The following is a 24,274-nucleotide window of genomic DNA, read 5'->3' as shown; positions in this document are numbered from 1 at the left end:
GCTGCCATACAAGCTCTAAAAAATATAGGCACAGATAACTTTCTTGACCCAAGCAAGCTTACACCACTGTGTGAACTTTCCAGATGCACTCCAGAAATCGAGGAACTTCAAACATGGGGGTGTCTCTATGAGCAATTTACTGCATTTGGAGGTCTTTAGGGATAGATGACATTGTGGCCATCCAGCAGCCACCCCAGAGTTTATCAGGGAAAAACCAGATTTCCTGAGACTGCTTGAAGTCTGATTTTTTTCCTTAAGTCAGGTTCTCCCCATTATACTTGCTGTGTACCCCAATTCCCGCATTTACCTCAGGTATGCTAGCCCTCCCCAGGAGTGTGCCTTTCACCATGACCCCAGTCAAGGGATGTTTCCTATGTGTTTCCCATCCCTGCACAAACCGATTAGTGTCTACTCAGAAGTAACTCCCATTGTGGTCAATTAGGCTTGTCCCCTGAATGCGCACACCAGCATTTACAGAGATCCCCCTCAATTGAAATAGCAAATTTTAAAGCACTAATTCCCTAAAGGCTGTAAAATGCTTTCCCGAAGCTGCGATTCTCTGTTGCCATTCGGAAGTAACTACTTCCACCCTCAGTCACCGGATCCTGCGCAGCATCAGGTTAGAAAGGGGGCTGGTTTCCTATCCCTTCATTTTCCGTCTGTCCTAGCATAAACATATGTGTGTCTACACATAAATAGCTCCCATTGTTGTCAATGAGGCTTGTCCACAAAATGTGCACTCCTGGAGTTACTAGATTCCCATGAATCGAAATAACGCATTTAGGAACCTTAGGGCACAATCCTATGCATGTTTAGACAGAGAAAAGATCTACAACTCCCAGCATTCCCCAGCCAATGGGAACGCTGGGAGTTGTAAGCCTTTTCTCTGTCTAAATATGCATAGGATTGCCCTTAATGTCGAAGCTTTGAAGTGTCAATTGATTACATCTTTGGCTGATCAGGGAAGAAAGAACATTGTGTTCTTTTAGTGATTGTTCTTTAATGAAGTAAATAATATGGGGGGAGGGAGACAGCAAGAAAGAGAGGAGAGTGATTTATGTAGTAACACAGGAGGAAAACTCTTGGGATTTTATCAAAGGTGAAAGGGGGGGAAAGCCTGAAGGGGGGGAAAGCCTGGAGGGGTGGAGCCCCCCTGATTGGTTGAGCAGCCCCCCTGATTGGTTGAGCAGCCCCCCTGATTGGTTGAGCAGCCCCCCTGATTGGTTGAGCAGCCCCTGCCCGTCAGATGACATTCACTCCAACTCCCAACCCTCACCCTACCCGGAAGTATGTTCTGTGAATCAACTGCAATTTACTTGCTCGTGGAGCCCTGCGTGGAACAAAGCCAGCTCCTTGAAAAAGTTGGGTAAGCCACAATTGGCTTCTCCTTCTGTCTCCTGCCGTCGGCATGGAGAAACCCCACATATCTACTGAGGAAGTACAAGGATATGACAGAATCCTGCAAAACTCCAACACTTCATGAGCTTACTAAACCATTGCACCCGTACAAGAAAGCCTTCCCACGCATGTATACTTGGTATGCTGCAGGACTCACCTTTGGTGCATCTACAGCTGTGTGTGAAAATTCATTCTCAACTTCGACACATGTGCTGACACCATACAGGTATTCAACACTTCATCAGTGAAAAGTAAACTTTGTAATCTTGGCTTTTGAAAGTAACGTATCTGAAGGAATTCGAAGTGAACAGTTCCTTCACAAGTTTGCAGAGAAATCATGGTGCATTAGACTTTAACAACAGTTCAGATCATTGTGGTAGGATGACTTGCACAATATACGTTTACTTCCTAGTCATTGTTATTTTGTTTACACAACTATTTTGCATCTAGAAAATACTGTATTTTAAATTAATTTGCTTTTTTTGTAAACTTCACAACTAATAGTTCCTAATTAAAATGCTTAAAATGGGGGTTTATTTTTGTCATTACCTAGGAAAACGTATTTCCCCAGAAAGCTCTTTTACAGAGATGGCTGCCCCAACCCTTTTGCCCCCACCCCATTTTTGTCTCTGCCCACTCAATGAAAATTGTCTCGCTACACCCCTGGAGCTAGTCAAGTATGACCAAGGCTGGATGCAACCCAGTAACAAACTTGTGTAAAAACACGATTTTTCTAAATGCAGGTGATCACATGGAGATCATGTGCCACAAACTTGATTTAGGAATTGATTCTTCCAGCACTTGTGCTAGGGTGGTTTGTTCTTTTACTTTCATTCAGCTATGGTGCTTGGTAGATAATGTGCCTCTCTAGTTCCATATCTAGTTCCACATCCAAGAAGTTGCAGGAATTCATCCGCTAAAATTTCACTGAAGGCAGTTCTTTAAAAATACTGAATCGCCCATTTGAATCATGAACTGCCTAGAATTGCTCTTCATATTTGATCTCTGGCAGGGAACAACTTGCTCTGTGCATTCTTGCTGGGCTGTCCTGTAATCTGGATGTTGAGGGTTAAAGTGTTGGGTTGTCAGGGATTCTTCTTCATTGCAGAAAGTTGAACTTAGCTCTGGAGTTCTGTGCAAACATGGGGTTGATTATATTTGTATTACATGAATGTGCTGGAGGACTTCAGCCTTGATTCCAGGAGATGCAAGTGTTGTTTGGTCAGAGTGATGAAATATTCTACACTGCAACCATCCAGTCTCTCATTTATAGCTAGGAACAGTGTTTTATTACTGCATATAGATGGTGACTTCTGTAGAGCAGAGGTGAGCGGACTGTATGTGGCCCCCAACCTCACTCTGTATGGCCCCTGACATCCCCGCACATTTGCAGCGACACTGTGAGAAAGGGAACAGTTGATGGCCAGCCAGCCATACATACATGTGACCTAACCACAGAGCATGGTGCCTAGAGCATCATCCTTAGCTGCTGTAGGCATTAGGCTCTGTAGTTAGAGCATAGGCAGCCAAGTGCATGCTCAACCCAACCACAAAGTGTGACTCTTAGAGCAGTATAAGACTGGTTTGCACATGTACCTGGCTGCCTGCCTGTACACCTCCTGTTTTCCCACCACTTCCATCTTCTTACCTCAAAACAGCAATTATATTAAAGAGAGAGGCAGAATAGCAGTATAATGCTTTATAATTGGTAGCACTAGGTGCCCTCTGCCTGGAAGCACTCCTGGTCTGTTGGCAATATACTGGGAGCTAGAAGGTGCTCATGAGAGGACAGTGGGGAGTCCACAGTAGCGCTCTGCTTTATGAATGTGGCTTGATTTCTGGACTTCATGATAGAGAAGACCCTCCCTCCATCTGTGTGGTAGAAATGGTTCACAACTATACCAGGAATAGAGCTTGATAATGTCATAGAGAAGGGACAGCCTTTTTTGTTTGTTGTAATTAAGCAGTTTGAAAAGGTACCCTGTCTCTGGTCGGTTAATAACAGTCTGGACCCATTGCTCAGTTTCTGGGAGTCAGCTCCTTCACTGCCCTATTTGAGCTTAAGATCAGTGGCTGCCTTTCATGGTCTGAGATGGGCTTAAAAGGCTCCGTAGTGACCTCTGGCCTAGCCTTGACACCTTTAATGATTTTGAATGGAGACTGAGCTTGCACAGTGAAACAAGCAAAAGACCCCTTCTAACCCTGCCTGTGGTATGCAGGAGGACTACAAACGGAGTGCACATCCTGGTATCGCACTTCCAAGGTTTACGGTGCAATCCTATATATGTTTAGATAGAAAAAAAATCCTACGACTCCCAGCATTCCCCAGCCAGCCATGGCAAGGCAGAGCAGCTGGCCCCAAGGAGGGAAGGGAACAGTACTGAGGAAGGGCCCCCCACTGAGGATGCCTTGCCTTCAAAACCTGGACCAAGCACAACCGATTGCCAGGCTTGTCCCCTAAATAGCTGAAGTGTGAACACAGGTTGTAGTTGAGTGTCAAATCTATTGCTTAGAGGTAGCAGCAGATAGTAATTTGTCTAAAAGAAATCAGTCTACAGGAATGTATGTAATCAGTTCTGCAACAAGGTCTTGAGAAATTCTTTGAAAATGATTCATTAGCTAAGCTATATTCAGAACAGTGGCCTCAGTGTTATAAAACATGCTGCATAAAGTGGCTTTCCTGAACCCCAGGCCTGCTGTGATTTAAGACATACCTTTGAAAAACGCTTTTGAATTTACAAAGGCTTAAACCTGAGTCTGTTTTGTTTTACTGTACTTTTATTATATTTTATTTTGTGATGATGTGTTGGGACATCTGTGGCAAAACTGAGCATCAGTATGATTTCAAAATTTTGGAGCTATTAGAAACTGGTTGCGGATAGAGCTTTTTCTCTCACTGAGGCTGCAATTACCGAGTAAGCCTGAACACAACGGGGCTTACTTCTGCATAAGATTGGCCAGTGCATTTGCCTTGAATTTGTAAAATGTGAAAATGGAAGAATCAATCCAACCTCTTGAGAAATGTGGGGAAATGTGTTTTTCAGTCACTCAATATACAGTGAAGTCTTCTTTAACTTATGTTAGCAGTAGTTGTATCTTTTAACCAAACGGATTTATGTTAGGACTTGGATTCAGGTAGTCCCACTTCCTCTCTCTTCCCACTTCCTTTCTCTTCCCTCTTCAGGGCTGGGCATAACACATGGCATGAAGCTCTTGAAATGCAGCTTGATCCACATTCTCTGTGCTTGATGCATTAGGTCTGGCTCAGTGTGCTGAACTCTGCTGGCAACTAAGAGGAGAAGCCGGAAAGAGACAGGTTCCTGATGCAAAGGTCGCTTTGCAGCATAACATGGGCCTTGGTGGTGCTGTAGTAGTATCTCTCTACACAATGGGCTTTCCTGAAGTTGCAAGGTGAGTGCTGAATTCTCTTTTTGCGCAAAACAAAAGCAAATGAAAACTGTTATTTGTCCATGTCGCTATATGGGTTGCAATCGTCTCCTCTCTGCTTTGTATATAGTATTGTATCAAGATAAATGCCATACATGACAAAATAGGTTGACAGGCCATGTCCTGTAGCGTGATCTTTCCAGCCTTAATTCCTGCCAAATTAAAGCAGGCAGTTGGGAATCCTTTTGTTTCGTTATAGCAGGGAGAGTTTTGGTTGTGAATGCAAAACTGTTGCTCAGCAGTTTTTTCAAAGAATAACTACTTTGGTTTCTTAGCTACTGGAAACTTTCATTGTGGTTTTGGTCATGGAGGTAGAAGGCTCTGTCTTGATTGTGTTCTATGTTAAAACAAACACACACAGTAAACAGTTAAGGGAATGTGCAGAATTGGCACTTTCAATGTGATCTAGAAAACTCAAAATAGGCAGTGGAAGTTACCTAAAAGAGATGAAGCATTTAAGTTGTATGCCAGTACGTGAGAATAATTCTGCACAGATAACAAAGAAATTCATGTTCAGATTAGTCGCAGTTTACAGCCTGTGGGTTTTATTTACTCGGCTGCTGAGAAAAACCAAATAATATCCTTACAGTTGTGATCCAAGAGCAGTGAAATCTGGATTGTGGAAAATGTACCTAAGCAGTAATTTCTTACTTTCCGGTGTCCTTTTCTTGTTTAGAAACATCCTTATCAAGCAATCCTAGTTCCTAGCATTTTCCAGCATTTGTTAATGTTCCAACTTGTTTGCGAAAAAGAGTTTCATAAATGTTTTTAGTGTATTTTCTTGCTAATAATGAGGCACATGGCAGGTGTTTGTGGCATGCTTTTCAGTAGCAGTTCGAATTACTGAATTCTGTATTCAGATTTTATTTGCAGGAGATTAAAAAGGGAGCTTGAGAACGTCTTTCCAGTGAATAAGTAGTTTTAGGGTGCAATCTCATGGCCGCTTGTCAGCAGCTAGATGACCATAGGATAGGTCGGTTCCCAGAGAACCATTCCCAAACCCCTTCCGCACCACCTCGTAGGCAGCACGGACTGGCTCCGCGCTAGAAGAGCAGCGTAGAGCAGTGAAAACGGGGTGTTCCTGGGGGCAGGCCAGGGCAAGGAGGTCGGAAATGCTGGTACGACATATCCCATGTGTCGTCCGGTTGCTGCTTCCCATGCTCCGAGGTCCTGCGGCTAGACAGCTGAAATTGGCTGTCTAGCCGCGAAAGCAGGGCGGGGGGGCGAGGAGGAGATCTGCTCCTTACCACTCCTCCCGCCCTGCACTGGATAGGTGGTTGCCCCCCAGGGTCGGACACGACTGTTGATCCACATAGGATTGCTCCCTCTGTGTAGGAAGAAACTTCAACATAATAAGGTCAACACCTTCAGAGACGATTAATGCCTGTGAGTAAGAAACTCTTCAGAGCCATCAAACTAATGAAAAATATAAAAGTATAGATACTTGGGTTTTCCTGTTTCACGGTTGGGAAACTTTTGTGTGTGGGAGTAATTGCCAATCTTAAACTGGCTATGGTGCCCCACCTAAGGTCTCACATTTGCATCTTCTCTCACAGTTGTATATGCTGGCACATGCATGAGTATGTGCTGTCTGCCATATCTCTGTTTGCATCTGCATATCTCTCACTTTCAAGCTATTGAACAGTACTCACAATATTGGATTTGCAGGGATTTGTTCTGCAGTTTCAGTTGCTTTTCATTGGGTATTTAATTAATTTATTATTTATTTGTTACATTTATATCCTGTCTTTTCCTCCAAGGAGCCCAAGGTGGGATATAAATTATTCTCCTTTCCACTTTATCCTCACAACAGGCCTGTGAGGTACATTAGGCTGAGAGTAAGTCATTGGCCCAAAGTAGCCCGGTGAGCTTCATGGCTGAGTGGGGACTTGAACCCGGGCCTCCCCAGTGCATTCTAACCACTACACCACATTAACTCTCTGCTTTGTTTATAACAAATCATTTTACATTGCTTTGAGAGTGGTGGGTTATTGATTGCTTAGTAGCTTTCCCAGCAGTTCCAACAAAGCTGTTCTTTTAAAAGCTGCAACACTCCAGAGGTTTTCTGCAGTCTAAAGCAGAGGAATTTGACCTCTTCAGCCTAGTAATGTTTCAGTGCTAGAACTCTATGCTATCAACCTTCTTGTTGATTCACAAATTGTATCTACTTTTGTGGGGCAAATGTTGAAAGGCTTGTTGTAATACAGCTTGGGCAGCTAAGGAGTGCATAGCAGGCTCCCAAATCAGAAATGACCTATGATATAAAACAATGCTTTGATGCCCTAAAGTTGTGCTGTTAGAGAGCAGAAGCTGAAGAATTAAGGGAAGACTGGGTGAGTGGGAATAGATCTAAGGAGGGGCTTGAAATGTCAATATGGTATAACGTGACAGTATACCAGCATAATTACTTAAGAGGTATGGCACAAACACTCGAAAGGTCCCTCTACTTTATTATGATGGCTGCTGAAATCTGGTTGTCTTGAAGTCATTAATGTCAGGAGTACTTTTCTGATGTTTAATAGTCCTAGGAAAGTATAATAGCTCAAATCTCTGTCTGGGTTTTCCTCACAGCTGAAACTGGTTAGATTTTGCTTGTACTACTGTTGGTTTTCCCCCAGCAGCTGTGCTGCAGAATTGTAGTGTTAAAATCTTGCCTAATTGTTCAGATTAGTTACACAACTGAAGTGCTGGGAGTGGATATTAGGTAATTAGGTGAAAGGTAGCTTTGCATCATAGTTTTCATTTTACGTGCAGTAATTATTGTTGTTGATAGCTAATGATAGCTGTTAAAAAAGTTATGCTGAGACTGATTAACTCTAGTCATTAGTCTAACCAGTGTAAAATGTAGGATTTGGTTGATTCATACTGTATAAAGTAAATTATATGTCCCCCCATTGGTTCGGTTTATTTCTACAGAAAGCAATATAGTCTTCCCTAGATGAGAAAAATATGTAGAATACCTCTCCCACCTCTGTCTCTCCTGTGAAAAAACAACCACTAGAACAGAAAGATTCCCATCCTGCTGGCTGGATCATAAGCAGCACTGGGGCTCAGTCTCTTTTATCTTTCTGTCTCTGCCATGGGAGAAAATAGAAGAGGTACAGAATTGTGTCAAAATCCTTGGCAGAATCCCAATATGGGTCTTACTTGTTTGCACGTGAACAATATCCAGAAAATTCTAAGTTGAGCTGTGACTACACTGGTTATATTTCTTGGCCGTTTTACTTGTCTAAGCACCTTATCTCAGAGACTTCTGTGCTTCTTCAGTTTGAAATAATTGAAAGACACACATCCCTGTGCACATACAAAATGCACAAGAGGTAGGCTGTGTTCAAGACTTGTTTATTAAGCTAAGCTTACCTAGCTGATGTTGTGTGACCTTCTCCCATTTCAGGAATCATCATATCCAAGCTATTCCCACTAGGGCAGCTATGGATGGGTTTAAGGCAGATCTCGTTTTCAAAGAAATTGAAAAGAAACTTCAGGAGGTATGTAACATCATAAAACGTGTTTATGGAATAACTTACAAAATAATATTTCATGTTAGAGCACCGGAATAGTGATAAGCATGCAAAAAACTTCTTTCCTTGAAACTAGCTTGTCTGCCACTTTTAACTTTAACAATTAAAGTTAAAATTCCTTTAATTGGAAAATCGCATACATTCTTCCAATGATCCCTCTCCCTTTCCCCCACAAAAAAGGGGTCAAATCCAGGGCACAATTCTACCCCAAGACGATTTTGTGGTTGTTTATTTTTGCATTTGTCTAAATAATTACTATAATTGGCCTCTGAAGTGCAAACTGAGCTTGCAATATTAAAAAATACTTTGGCTACTAGAACAACAGACACCCCATTGAGGTATCTCTTTACATGATGGAGTGCCAGTAGTTACTCTTGGAAGTATGGGTTCTGGTGATGGGGGTTGGGGCAGGGGGAATCAAACTTAGCCCATTAAAGGGCTTTAATGTAACATTTCCTAGGATTTTTCCTCTTAGATGTGGAAACTATATGATAGAAACTTTCTTCCACATACAATTATTGAACCTGTCCCTGGAAGTAACCTCATTCAACCGTCTCCAGAAAGCATCTACAAGTAGTCCCTTACATGCATTTATCAAACTGACATCCGCATGATGGGTGCAGTGATAAGTATTCTAGATGGCTACAAGGCTCATGAAAAGATGGCTGGGTCCAGCATCCCCATCCTTCTACAGGCCAGATGGTAGGCAGGCTGCATCATGGATGAGAGTTGGAGACTAACTGCTTCAGGGTTGGCAGTGTTCTCTACCTTTGGCAGTGGTCTCCAAAGTGGGGTGCGCGATCCACAGGGGTGCATGAGCTGCCTGATCATTGAGCAGCCTCCCCTTGCTCCTATGAGGTGGGCAGCGGCGGCGGCAGGCTGAGACAGGAGCCAAGAGGGAAGTTCTCTCTCAGCTCCTGTCCTACTGAGAGCAACTGCTCGGGGCCTTCCTGCTGAAGGAAAGTGGGAATGAGATTAACCCTTCCCACTCTCCGTTCGCAGAATGAAGCTGAGAAGGAAGCAGGCACTTTCCTCTCAGCTTCCATCCTGTACTGGAGAAGACATATTCTCAACAGTAAATTACTTCTTTAATAAAAACAATGTTTTATGGAAAAAATGTGCAAGTGTAACCACCGATAGAGCGGCTGCTTTGACTGGAATAAAAAAAGGATTCTGGTGTAAGGTTACAGAGATAGCACCACCCGTGAAATTCATTCATTGCATCATTCATAGGCAAGCTATTGCAGCAAAGAAGTTGGAGGCAGAAGTGCACAAAGTGCTACAGGGTATCATAAATGTGGCTAACTTTATAAAAGCAAGACCTTTACATATTAGAATCTTCACAATACTTTGTAATGAGATGGGGAGTGACCATGAAAACCTTTTGTCCCACACAGAGGTTCGCTAGTTATCTCGTGGCAAAGTGCTTAAAAGAGTTGTTGAACTTAAAGATGAGTTACGCATTTTTCTTTTACAAAAAGACAAGTGTTCCAAATTTGCTGACCTTTTCTGTGATGACAAGTGGCTGTCAGTAGTATGCTACCTAGCAGGTATTTTTGAAAAAATCAGCACACTTAATCTGTCCCTTCAAGGTAAAGGGGATGTTTTAACAATGAGTGAGGAAGTAACTGCTTTTCGAAAGAAACTCATTCTATGGAGAGAGCATTTTGGAAACCGATGTTTGGAAGTGCTTCCATCGGTATGTGATTTTGTTGCCAAAAACTATGTAAATGGGTCACCTATAAACACTCTTATATCTGCACACTTTAAAAACTTGGAAGTGGAATTTTCTAACCTGTTTAAAAATCTTCCAAATGAAGAGTTTCAGTGGGTTTTGAGCCCGTCTGTTAAAGATATAAAAATGCAACACCTTCCAAGTAGTTTGCAAGAACAACTGATTGACATCAGGGAAGATGGAAATTTACTAGCTGAATTTCAACAAAAACCTTTGCATAACCGGTGGATGGGATTGAAAAATGAGTATCATGATTTAGTAAGTGAACAATGCACTTCTTCCATTTGGATCTACGTATCTTTGTGGTGTGTCTTTTTCAGCTGTGACAGCCATTAAAACCAAGTATCGAAATAAACTGAACTTAGAACCAGTCCTTCGAATCGCTATCACAACATGTTAAACCAAGATTTTCAAAAATAATGAAGCATCTTCAATCACATTGCTCTCACTAAAAATATTATTAATATTTTTTTAACTGAGAGCAAAAAGGGGGTTTGTATTGTTAATAAATAAACAATATTTTCAAAATATATTATTTATTTTATTTCATCTTTATCTCATCCTGTTTAATTTTTATTGTTTGTGTATGTTTTATAATGTGCATAATATATTAGTACAGTAGTACATGTATATAATTTATAAATAAATAGATATTTGGGGGGTGCTCAAATTTTTTCAATGATAGGGGTGTGCGATCAAAAAAGTTTGGAGACCACTGCTCCAGCAGACAACCTAGGTTGAAGAAAAGCCATTCTGTGCATGCTTATCACTGTGAAAACTAGCACCATCACACTTTCTCCCCAGAGCTGAAAACCTATGAAACATCATGTTGGGCATTTTTAGGTATAAAGACCTTGCAAATATTGGCTTCTCACTTTTATCTTTAAGCTGTTGTGAGCAGCAGTTGGGGTTTTTTTTATCATGGAATCTAAGTTAGAATTCTTCATCCCTCATCAGGATTCTAAATATGTTCCTGATCAGCAGCAATATAAACTTGGTGGTAGAACCGATCATTGCTATGTCTATGCAGTTTTGTTGTTCATGCCCACAATTCTTTGTTCCGTGGCACACAAAGTAATGAATAAGAGACTTTGTGAGTTCTCCACAGACAAAATGCTTTTCTCCTATGCGTAATTTCCACTGGTTTTATAAGAACAATTCAATATGTTAAAGTGCCAATTTGAATTGAAAACAAAATGTTTCAAACAGTGGCTTCAAGTTGTTGGCATGGGTTAGTGGCTCCTGGGTTCATTTTCTAATTTATCTGGGGCATGCCTGCAATCTGATATGAGCAGTGAAGGGAAAAGTGTATGTGGGTTTTCCTAGGCTTATTGCTCACAAATACCGGGAAAGCCTGTAATTTTCAAATATGGATTTTTCCCCTCCTTTTAGATTGTGAAACTATATTCAGTCTTTCAAACCTGGCACTTGGTAAACATCAGATACAATTTTTGCTTAGTAACTTCCCCTCGTTTGATGTTCATATCTTGGGGCAGGCCTACCTAAGCATATAAACTGCATGGTGCAGCTGTCTTTGAGCTGTATCACAGTAAACTGAATGTGGGAAAAGCCTCCACATGTTGAAAACCCTTCATGGAGAAGGTTTTTAAGTTAGGCTTATCCAGCCGCTTTGCCTGTCTGCCTGCAACTGATTCAGTCTGATTCAGAGTGAAATCTGGAGTAGGGAAAATTAGCTACCTGTGTTGTAGTTCTTCATGGATAAGCACAGTGGCCATAATACAGATAACCAAATGGTTAACAGTGGAATCCTAAACACGTTTACTCAGAAGTAAGTTCCATTCAGCTCCATGGGGCTCACTCCCTTAGTAAGTCTGCATGCCCAACCGAGAGTTTGAAACAGTCTTTAATGGCTCACCACTGCATCTCTTGAAAGGGGGCTTCTCGGGAAAGTTTTGTGGCTCATCATGAAGGTGGCAGGGGCTGTAGTTCAAAAAAGAGGTAGTAGTCAAGAGTCCCATTGGGTGCATGCAAGCGGTGACTAATGTCTGCAGGTATGCAAGCGCTTAGTACAGTTTGAAAATATTTGGTGCATAAATAAGTTGAAATCCTGTCATTTTAGCTGTGACATGTAACTGTTACATAATGATTACAGGAAGGAGAACATTACGTCAAGAAAATTGGTGGTATTTTTGCCTTCAAAGTAAAAGATGGCCCTGGAGGTAAAGAAGCAACTTGGGTAGTTGATGTGAAAAATGGTAAAGGCTGCGTGGATATTAACTCAGGTTGGTGTTCTTAGTTTTTCCACCGTTAGATATTCTTATCTTGTTGGGATGAAACTATGCAGTTTTTAAGTGCTATAGATGTTGTTGCAAAATAGGAATGGACTTAATTACAGAGTACAATATTTGATTGATAACGTAAGTTAACAAATTATGATGCAGTGTTTCAGTAAGCATAAAAAGAGGATCACAAACTGCGTGTTCCCTGTGAAGTACTTTCTTGTAACCTCCCATTCCAGTTCTAAACCCTCTTGTGTGTCCCAAAGCCTAGGAACACTTTCAGCATTCAGACTTGCCCGACTGCTACAAACAAGTTAGGAAAGACGCATGATCTAACTCTGAAGCAAGGGAGCTCACCTAGCCTTCAAAGAACTAAATAAAGCAAATTGAAAGGAAAAGGTCCACAAACTGGTGAGGCATTGTTTAACCTAAGATCATAATCTGAGGTTCTTCAGGAGCCCCTACAAGTAGAGATTAAGTAGCTGGTGACCAGGGAAATGACTTTCTTGGTTGTGGTGCCCCCCCCCCCTTTTTGGCAGGAGTGAGGAATCTTTTTCAGGCTGAAGTGTGCGTTCCCTTTTGGCTAACCTCCCAGAGACCTCATGCCAGCAGTGGGCAGGGCCAAAGAAAAAAGTGGGTGGAGCCAAAGCAAAAATAGGCAGGGCCACCATATACACACCATTCATAGATATCCATAGGTACACATCTATACATTCTCTTGTGCATTTGCATGTGTGTGCACACATGCACACACATTTTCACTGACACACATACAACCCCCACAGAAATTAGGCTTGAAAAAGTCTCCTATTTGAGCCAAATTCCGGGGGGGGGGGGGCACAGCTGAGGCGGGATGGGTTAACCCTGTCCCCTCCACATACTGTAACCCTTCTGAAAATCACCCCCTCACACACACACTCCTGCAGCAATAAGTCTTGAAATAACCTGCCACTGCTGCATGGGAAGGCAGAGTGAAGAGGGGAGGCCCTGTGAGCCAGAGGTTCACCACCCTGATTTATGCAATGCTCTCGCTGTGGAGGCTTGCCTTTATCAGTTTTAATTACCTTTTAGGAGCTGGGAAAAGGCCTTTATTTGCCCAGGCTTTTAAAAATGTTTAGTTCTGAGGATGCTGTCTGCTGACTTCTTTTGCTTTTTCTGCTGCTTTTAGTACTGCCTTTGTGTATTGTTTTAACTATTTGATCTTGAATTTGCAGGACGTTCATAAAATTGAAAGGCAGGATAGAAATGCTTTAAATAAATGAATAAAATGTAGAGGGAGGAGTTTGTCTTGTGTTCATTGCTGTTGTTCTTTAAAGAGCTGGAGGACTTTTCGTGTATTAAGCTGGTACAGCTGAGGAATGCCCAGCCTGATGATGATAACTGTTAAAAGTCAGCCCAAACTCTTAAACTTCACAAAACGGCATGGACGTTGCGAGTGGAAGGCCAGTTCTATTCATCACTGATACCATAGGGTGCCATTATATATTACATGCTCATGACTGTCTCTCCAATCCAAAACATGGTAGTTTAGCATTATGTGCATGAGCTGGTACAAGCCTGAGCAAAGCTAGAAACTGACCAGAGTTTGATTTAACACATTATTCTTTGTTCCTACATAACAAAAACCCAGGATGCTATGAAACTGAAAGGAAACGCTAGCAAAATCCTTCTCTGGGCCATGCTGGAGGTGGGGCGGGGGAGCATGTAGGCTCATTCCAGCTTGTGCACATAGCACTAAAAATGGTTTCGTGTTACTTGCAAACCAGCCCAGTAAGTATACTTGTTGAGAAGATGAGAAACGAGAAAATTGCATTTTTCCAGCCACAAAATATTGTGATTTGTGTACTGGGAAAATATTACATCATTGCAGCACAAGATCTAATTTGGGGAAGGACTTCAGGTTCTGTATTTTAATTGTAACAAATATTAATTTAAAAGAGCCTCTGTACCGCTGTAGTGAAGGAATACCTACTATGGTTTTTTCATTGGACTTTGGATTGGGCTCTATCTATCAGAGGAGGAGAACTGGTGAATCAGTGTTGGACTAGGAGCTGGGAGATCCGGGTTCTAGTCCCCACTCATCCATGGAAGCTCACTGGGTGACTTTGGGCCAGTCACACACTCTCAGCCCAAACCACCTCACAGGGTTGTTGTTGTGAGGATAAAATGGAGAGGAGGAGGATAATGTAAGCCGCCTTGAGTTCCTTGCAAGAGGAAAAAAGGTGGGGTATAAATGCAATCAATCAATCAATCAATCAATCATCATTGTAGATGGGTCAGATGAGTTGGTACATATTGATATTGGCAAGATAGCATCTATTCAAACGATTGGCTTCAGTCTTGAGTATTTATGCAGTGCCCTTTTTAAAGAGTAATACACACAGAGCCAGCTTTTAAATGTTATTTAAATACCACTAAGGCTGCAATCCAATGCTCACTTACTAGGAAATAAGTCCCATTGAAATCAGCGGAACTTGCTTCTAAGTAAACATGCAGAGGGGTTGTGCTGGGAATCTAGAAACGAAATGCTTGAAGCTTATTCTAGTTATTACCTCAGATGAAATGGATACCATGTCTGTCTTGGCAGCACTTAAGCTGAATATCACAATTTGGCTTCTGTAGCTGTGAACCAGCACTCAGAGCATTTGAGAATACCAAGGGATGGGTAACCCATGCTTGATGCTAACCTTCTTGAAAGGCTTCTCTGTAGAAAGTAAAATCTCCTTAAAGCGGCCAAAGTGAAAACAGAGAGTTTTTTAAACTGATACTCCGAAGTCAACTCTTTAGCTAGTTGATTATGGATCTTCTTCAATCTGTGAGTGAGAGAGAATGAATGAGTGCAATTGTTTGAAAAATGAATACTCCTTCCAAGCTAACGTAAGTAATTGTGGGGAAGCTGCTAGATGAGAAGGCCCGCCCCCTCTGCTGCCTCCACCTCCTCCTCCCAGCATTCTTGGCTTCTCTGCCTATCGACATGCCATGCCGTGTGCTAGTTCTGAAAGGGACTGCCTAGAACAGAGTTGTGGCAAAGATAAAATAAGTAACCAACAGGTGGGTGGTGTTTTATTTTGTTTGTTTTTTTTAAACAAAGAATGAGATTGCAAATGGGCTGTGTACAATTATCTAGAATCTACCTTGCAGTTGTTGGGCATTTGGATTTGGTATGAAGCAGCAGATGAGAGCTGCCAATTATATTTGCTGTGTCCACAAATAAACTGGAGTACAAACAGGATGGTTCTGAGCCCAGGTTATATAGCAGTGACTGTTTAAAAGCTTTTCTTGATTAGTTGCCAACTCCTCTGTAATGGAGGCTATCTACCCCCTATAATTTCAACTCTGCGTGTCTACAATTTTATTTGAGCTCTGATGCCTGACTTTTTTTCCCAGTCACACACAAATGGAAAGCAGAATGTCTCCAAATACAAAGTGCATGCTTAAACAATTATTGCTATACTCTTCTTTGTTAGGCATTCTAGCTTTAGGAACATATCTTAATTTCTTTCTGTCCACCACTTTCAGATAAGAAAGCTGACTGTACAGTTACAATGTCTGACGCTGATTTGCTGGCTCTGATGACTGGCCAGATGAATCCACAGACAGTAAGTACACACACAAAAATAGTACCATCCTTTTAGTTTAATTCTACAGTCTTATTTTATATCAGAAAACAACGAAAACAACCTTCATTCCTTTCCCCCTCAGGTTGTTTAGACTAAATGATAACTTACTTAATTCTAGATAAAATTGAGTACGTGTTCTTTCCAAAATGCTAAAGATGGAAAATACAAGCTATTTTCACTAATACACTTTCAGGGCATTTGGCAAAGTATCTGGCAATCATTTAAGTACGGAAGGAACTGTTTCCTTTTTGGAACACCTTTACTTATTTGGCGTGAGTTATAAGTGAGTTATCGTTCATGCTAAATAAACAGAGTTCTCGTTTCTGTGGGATAATGCTGCATGATTTTTCAGATATGTAAGGATTTTGGTTTTGATCCTGGAAGAAATGCTCTAAAGTGAAGACAGTTCACTCTGTAATTATGAGACGTATTAGCCAGAAGAGTGTAGTTCAATTCCTTTTTTTTTTTAATTTCTTTTAGGCTTTCTTTCAAGGCAAATTGAAGATTTCTGGGAACATGGGCATGGCTATGAAGCTACAGAGCCTACAGCTTCAACCAGGCAAAGCTAAACTTTGAACTAACTTGACATCAGGATGCAATCAAAACTTGAAAAATGAGTTTCTTAAAAACTAGGCTGGAACTAGGTGTTGGAAGTGGCATGGAACAGGTTTTCTGAATATGTCTGTGACTCTAGCTTTCCTGAAGTCTCTGTTTAACAGCCATTTCAGCATTGCCTTCCATAAATTGGTCTAAACTTTTACAGAGTTGACAAAATATTAGCAGTTGGGATAGCCCTAAAAATGTTTTAAAATGTCAAAACCTGCATGATGTATAACAACCCCTGATTTTAGTCCATCTGAAATTGATTCTAAAAATTCTTAGAACAAGAAATCTTGTGAAATTTTTAAAATAGAAAGGGCAATGGGGAAAGATAATATTACTTGTTTAGCAAAAATTCTTCCACAATTTCACTTTTATCTTAGCATATCTTTCATAGTGGCTCAAGAAAATGCTCTTTTACATTGACTTGACATCCAGAGAGCTATTTTAGGCATCCTCAAGGACTTGGGCATACCTATTGAGATTTTTTTTCTTTGAATAGCAGATTCATACATGCCTGCCATATCACAAACTGCTTTTGAAAGAGGGCGCTATCCTATGCATGTTTAGATAGAAAAAAAGTCCTACAACTCCAAGCATGCCCCAGCTAGCTGGCTAGGGCATGCTGGGAGCTGTAGGACTCTTTTGTGTCTAAACATGCGTAGGATTAATTTCAAAGGTGGTTTGGTAGGGTGGTGGAGAGAGGGATGTTAGAGAAACACAACTCCAAAGCTGCCATAGGAGAGCAGAACTTGTTATTTTTGTTTGGATCCTAGTCTTTATTTAATAGAATTGGCTTCCTAATGAATTAACATATGAGGCATCTTTTATCGTATTGGGAATCAAATTGTTTGCATTCATGAATGCATTCATGAAAATGAATAACATAGTATTAATTGTAGTGTGCTCCCTCAGAATGTACGTTTACGAAGGCAACAACTAACACTTTTTAAACACCTGGTTTAATTATGATATACAGTACATAGTTCTAGAAACTGGTGATTCTTTAATAAATTCCCATCTAATATGCCAATTTTTAATTCATTCTGTTTAGAAATAGCAGATTCTTATTTGAAAGTTTCATAATAAATTTAAATTGATTCCTCAGCTTCTGTCTGGTTTTTTGGTCAAAATTGATTATAAATTAGGGTTCATAGAAGTTGCATTGTTTAGTAATATCAGATGGCACTGGTATGCGCACCCAACATATATTACAAAGACTATTGCTTTGCGTACTAAAATGAAAATAACTGTAGATTAAGTGTTCTGTAGATTAAGCAGACCTCACTACAAATCATGGAGTGTCCTCAAAACTGAAACTGGAATATGGGCCAGTGAAACAAATGAATTTGTCCTGTTCCGCTCAAAACATCAGCCAATGGGCAGAAGTCAAATGAGTCTCTTAAAAGTTGTTCCACACTGAAATGCCTTTTTACATTTTATCCTTTTAATAATTCTTTTGCCAAAAACATTTCTCTGCTGTTGCTATTTCCATGTTTTTATTGTTATTATAAGGGTCTCAGAAGAAGAGAAATAAACTGTACTTACTAGTAACCATATATTATGTTAAATTAGAAACATGTACATAAAGAGCTGCTTAAATGTGGTATGTAAGCACCTTATTCTGACAGAAACACCTTTCTTCATGTGATAGAGAATGCCATGGACCCACTGAAAAGTCCTCACGTTGATACGAGGTAATACACAAATTTCATCTGAGGAAATTAATCTGTGGTGAGCCATTCAGGGCTTTTTCACATGCTGTTTCTTTAGTGTACATCCAAGATATATTGTACACATAACAATTTGACAAGTACTTTGAAGACTGATCAGATAAGAAGTAGGACTAGCTACAGTAGCAGGTTCCTTGTTGAATGTACCCATGGTGGCATACCCTCTGCTGAATAATTTATATAATGTCTCTAATGTACGTCCTCATTTGGGTCAACAAGTGATGAACATACATGTGTAAATCAGTCCTAAAGAAACATTTCATTTTATGACTAATGCAAATAAGCTGACACCCAGACAATCATGTGTAAGAGTAATTAATGAAAAGTCCCAGGGACCGGCAGTGCACAAATTGCACAGCATGGACCATCTAACAGTAATGAGAAGACGAAAAACCTTAAGTGAAGAAAATTTGGAGCATGACTCACTAAAGAAAGGAAAACTAAGGTCAAAGTATTGTGTAGCCAGATCCTATGCATGCTTACTCAGATGTAAATTTCACTGGTTTTGTATGCTTTACCCACAGGTAAGTGTGCAAAGAATTGTAGCCTTAATTTGTCTTAAAGTTAGTGTGAAGTTAGCTAACCACATCTCAGTCTTCTAAGGTTGTTGGAAGTTCTAGAGGCAGTGTTGGGTAAACCTTCAGCTCTCCAGACGATGTTGGATTCCAGCTTCTGTCACATGCAGCCAGCATGCCCAGTAGCTAGGGCTGATGGGGGTTGTAGTCCAACAACATCTGGAGAGCCCCACCCCTGGTCTAGGGTGATGGAGCATATGAGAGTTGGAGGGATGCTCTCAGATTCTATGAAGAAATAATTGCATCAAAAGCTGTGAGCGCTTTCCAGACTGACAAAAATAAATTATTGTGAATTGACATAGTGATTTTTCCCCATCATACAAAGTATAAAAAGATCAAACATTCAGCTTTCTCTTTCAACATGTATATTGAGAGGATCACTAATACTTGAGTATACTGTGATTTGAGGAAGGGGCTTTTCTTCCTAATAGTGATAAAGTGCCAACTTGGAAGTTTAATGCTCATTCATGAGGAACAAATAAAAATCCCACATGTGAAAGACAAATACTGAAAAAAAGTTCCATGTTTTCTGGAACCAATTTGTATAATGCCTACAAACAGATGTGGCATTTGTACAGGCTGCACTAGGTTTTAGCTTGGATCATATGTGTAATGAATCCTCTGTAATTTGTGAAAAGTGGTACCCTAAAATGATGGACGCATTTGGCTTTGATTACCAATCTGTAACACAATCTGCTATAAAGTTATGTTAAAAGGAATCGATGCTGGCAAACAAACTGGGGTAAAAGCCCCATTATCTCAGCCTTGGCTGGGGAAATCACTCTGTTCCTCTCTCTCCCAACAGCAAGGTTCCATTGGCTTCACTATCCACCTGGTCCTCACCATCCAGAGGCAAAGGACCACTCTGCTAAAATCACTTAGTGCCTTGCTACTCCTGCGCAGCAAGGTCCCCTCTGGCTGCATTACCCAGCTGGTGCCAGTACCCAAATACTAGGTCAATTCCACTGAAATCACTGGCCTGCAGAACACCCAGAGAGACTTACCCTAGCATTTGGGTTTCCAGAGCGTTCTTGCCTTTTACTGAAATCACCATAGTAATGTACATTTCGAATTTCTGGTGTAATCAATAAAAAAAATTATCTTCTGTTTTCAAAGAGAGTGTGTGTATATATATGCGCGTGCGCGCACACACACATCAGTAATTGAATCATTTCTGCCACAACACTATTGCCAAAGGTTAAGGACCCTTGCTGCATGTCATCTTATAATGTGTGCATAGTTGTACACATGTATATGGAGGATACTCATTAACAACCCATTATGGCAAGGGTGGGCAAATTGTGGCCTTCTAGATGTTGTTGGACTGTAACTCCCATCATGCCTCACCATGGGCTATGCTGGCTAAGGCTGATGGGAGTTGCAGTCCAACAACATTTGGAGGGCCACCAGTAGAGAAGTATGAGTAATCCATTCTGTTGCAATTTTCATATCTGCCCCACCTGGAACCAGATGTGTGCTGCACACATTTTGCATTTGGAAATCAGTTCATTTCAGGATGTACAGTACATTTTGTGGAATAGAAAAAACATGTTGGATAAAATGCACACCATGAAAAAGTGTGTAAAGAAAAATGCATGCATGGAAAAATGTGTATAAACACAGTTTAGTTGATTGGTGGATGTGCACAAAATATGCACACAGTGCAATACTGTACCAAAGTTTGAACATCTTATTTTTAAATGTTTTTTTATTTACACACTTGTATTTCAGTAAAAAAATGAAATTATTTTTTTTAAGAAACTTAAAGCAAACTGCAATACTGGGGCCTTGTTTTAGAACATGTAATAATGGACAGGGAAGCAGCCAATGTAGGTCAACTCCCTATCTATCAAATGCCTGGTAGGGAAAGAAGAGGCATGGCTGAACCTACTCTCCTACTCCCTCTCATGAGCAATTGATCTGTGAAATGTTTAACTATCTTTAAAGGGCTTCATGGATGAAGGACAGTTTACGGTGGTAGTGCAACCAGGACATGCAGGACAATCAATGCAGAAAGGTACCTCTTCACCAGCCATTTCACTGACCACCTTATCCATGATTGCTCTACACCAGCCCCCATCAATTATTCCTTTTCGCCAGCCACATGAAAAGGTGGCACTTGAATCATGATGGAAATCAGAAGAATGCCACGTACCATCTTATAAAAATGGAAGCGCATCATGGAAAATACCAGAATGCAACTTTAGCATAAGAATGCTTTGTAATTGCTGAGTGAAAAAGGAGTGTTGATGATGGTGAAAAGGGCTAATGTTAAATGTACAGAGCTGGAAGGGGGCCAAGGGGCAAATTAGTTCCTTATTCGTCTACAGTCTGACTCTCCCAGTGCCCAGCCACCATTTATCTGGGCCTAGGACAAACGTGTAATATCCCCCTTCACCCTGATCCCTTACCTGTTTTGAAAACCCGACAAGAAAAATGGTCTATTTTGGAAAACAGGAAGATGGCTTGGTATCCTTTTAGCTTATTTTAGCCCCACTTCATTTATGTTCATTATGATTTGTATTTATAGCCAGGCATAGCAGTATCCATTGTACATATCTGAATTATACAGAAGTAACAATAAGCCATTGAGCCGCCTCATAGTTCAACAATATGAAGAACATAGGGAAAACCACTAAACCATTCAGGTATGACCTAAATCATATCCCTTATGAATATACAGTGGAGGTGAGGAATAGATTTCAGGGATTAGACCTGATAGACAGAGTGCCTGAGGAACTATGGACGGAGGTCCGTAACATTGTTCAGGAGGCAGCAACGAAATCCATCCCAAAGAAAAGAAGTGCGAGGAAGCAAAGTGGCTGTCTGATGCAGCTTTACAAGTAGCTGAGGAAAGAAAGGAAGCGAAAAGCAAGGGAGAAAGGGGAAGATATACCCAACTGAATGCAGATTTCCAGAGAATAGCAAGGAGAGACAAGAAAGCCTTCTTAAATGAACAATGCAAAGAAATCAAGGAAAACAATAGAATGGGAAAGACTAGAGATCTCGTCAAGAAAATCGGAGATCTCAAGGGCACGCTTTGTGCAAAGACGGGCATGATAAAGGACAAAGAAGGCAGGGACCTAACAGAAGCAGATGAGATAAGAAGAAGTGGAAAGAATACACAGAAGAACTATACAGGAAAGATCTGAATGTCCCTGATAGCCATGATAGTGCGCTCACTGAACTTGAGCCGGACATCCTAGAGAGTGAAGTCAAGTAGGCCTTAGGAAGCATTACTAACAACAAAGCTAGCAGAGATTACAGTATTCCAGCTGAGCTGTTTAAGATCCTAAAAGATGATGCTGTTAAAGTGCTGCACTCAATATGCCAACAAATTTGGAACACTCAACAATGGCCACAAGACTGGAAAAGGTCAGTTTACATTCCAGTTCCAAAGAAGGGCAATGCCAAAGAGTGTTCAAACTACCATACAATTGCGCTCATTTCACATGCCAGCAAGGTTATGCTCAAAATCCTACAAGCTAGGCTTCAGCAGTATGCGAACCGAGAACTACCAGAAAAACAAGCTGGGTTTCGAAGAGGCAGAGGAACTAGAGATCAAATCGCCAACATTTGCTGGATCATGGAGAAAGCAAGAGAATTCCAGAAAAACGTCTATTTCTGCTTCATTGACTACACTAAAGCCTTTGATTGTGTGGATCACAACAAACTGTGGCATATTCTGAAAGAGATGGGAGTACCAGACCACCTTACCTGTCTCCTGAGAAACCTGTACGAGGGTGAAGAAGCAACAGTAAGAACCGGACATGGAACAACCGATTGGTTCAAAACTGGGAAAGGAGTACGACAAGGCTGCATATTGTTGCCCTGCTTATTTAATTTATATGCAGAGTACATCATGAGAAACGCCGGGTTGGATGAATCACAGGTCGGAATTAAGATTGCCGGGAGAATTATCAACAACCTCAGATACGCGGACGATACCACCCTAATGGCAGAAAGTGAAGAGGATCTAAAGAGCCTGTTGCTGAGGGTGAAAGTGGAGAGTGCAAAAGCTGGTTTGAAAAAAAACTAAAATCATGGCATCTGGCCCCATCACTTCCTGGGAAGTGATGGGGAAGAATTGGAAGCAGTGACAGATTTTATTTTCTTGGGCTCCAAGATCACTGCAGATGGTGACTGTAGCCATGAAATTAAAAGACGCTCCTTGGGAGGAAAGCTATGGCAAACCTAGACAGCATAGTAAGAAGCAGAGACATCACCTTGCCGACAAATATCCATATAATCAAAGCTATGGTTTTCCCAGTAGCAACGTATGGCTGTGAGAGCTGGACTATAAGGAAGGCTGAGCGCTGAAGAATTGATGCTTTCGAACTGTGGTGCTGGAGAAGACTCTTACGAGTCCCCTGGACTGCAAGGAGGTCAAATCAGTCAATCCTAAAGGAAATCAACCCTGACTGCTCATTGGAAGGACAGATACTGAAGCTGAAGCTCCAATATTTTGGCCACCTAATGCGAAGAGAAAACTCCCTGGAGAAGACCCTGATGCTGGGAAAGATTGAAGGCAAAAGGAGAAGGGGATGGCAGAGGATGAGATGGCTAGATAGCATCACCGATGCAATGAATATGGACTTGAGTAGGCTCCGGGAGAGAGTGCAGGACAGGAAGGCCTGGCGTGCTATGGTCCATGGGGTCACGAAGAGTCGGACATGACTGAACAACAACAAAACAATATGCCAACAAATTTGGAACACTCAACAGTGGCCACAAGACTGGAAAAGGTCAGTTTACATTCCAATTCCAAAGAAGGGCAATGCCAAAGGGTGTTCGAACTCCCGTACAATTGCGCTCATTTCACATGCCAGCAAGATTATGCTTATTTAACTTATATGCAGAGTACATTATGAGAAACGCTGGGTTGGATGAATCACAGGTCGGAATTAAGATTGCCGGGAGAATTATCAACAACCTCAGTTATGCTGACAATACCACCCTAATGGCAGAAAGCAAAGAGGATCTAAAGAGCCTCTTGTTGAGGGTGAAAGTGGAGAGTGCAAAAGCTGGTCTGAAACTCAACATTAAAAAAACTAAGATCATGGCATCTGGCCTTATCACTTCCTGGCATATAGAAGGGGAAGAAATGGAAGCAGTGACAGATTTTATTTTCTTGGACTCCAAGATCACTGCAGACGGTGACTGTAGCCATGAAATTAAAAGACGCTTGCTCCTTGGGAGGAAAGCTATGGCAATCCTAGACAGCATAGTAAGAAGCAGCGATATCTCCTTGCCAACAAAGGTTCGTATAATCAAAGCTATGGTTTTCCCAGGAGTAACGTATGGCTGTGAGAGCTGGACTATAAGGAAAGCTGAGCACCAAAGAATTGATGCTTTCGAACTGTGGTGCTGGAGAAGACTCTTATGAGTCCCCTGGACTGCAAGGA

The 24,274-nt window shown here is 41.3% G+C and overlaps 1 protein-coding gene across 1 annotated transcript in view; it reads left to right on the top strand.

Annotated features, from left to right (window-relative positions):
• The window catches only part of SCP2 (sterol carrier protein 2), a 56,360-nt gene extending 36,379 nt beyond the window's left edge, over nucleotides 1–19,981 (top strand). Inside the window, exons 12-16 of the mRNA XM_084852495.1 lie at nucleotides 4,656–4,809; nucleotides 8,240–8,333; nucleotides 12,215–12,344; nucleotides 15,861–15,940; nucleotides 16,442–19,981. Coding sequence (XP_084708621.1) covers nucleotides 4,656–4,809; nucleotides 8,240–8,333; nucleotides 12,215–12,344; nucleotides 15,861–15,940; nucleotides 16,442–16,537 — 554 coding nt within the window. The 3' untranslated portion in view covers nucleotides 16,538–19,981. The remainder of the gene's footprint in view (nucleotides 1–4,655; nucleotides 4,810–8,239; nucleotides 8,334–12,214; nucleotides 12,345–15,860; nucleotides 15,941–16,441) is intronic.
• Nucleotides 19,982–24,274: the final 4,293 nt, after the last annotated feature.

Source organism: Heloderma suspectum, chromosome 4, assembly GCF_057233095.1.
Source record: "Heloderma suspectum isolate Gila_16-S chromosome 4, 16-S_ref, whole genome shotgun sequence".
Classification (NCBI taxonomy): Eukaryota; Metazoa; Chordata; class Lepidosauria; order Squamata; family Helodermatidae; genus Heloderma; species Heloderma suspectum.
This window is presented reverse-complemented; position numbering and strand designations above follow the sequence as displayed.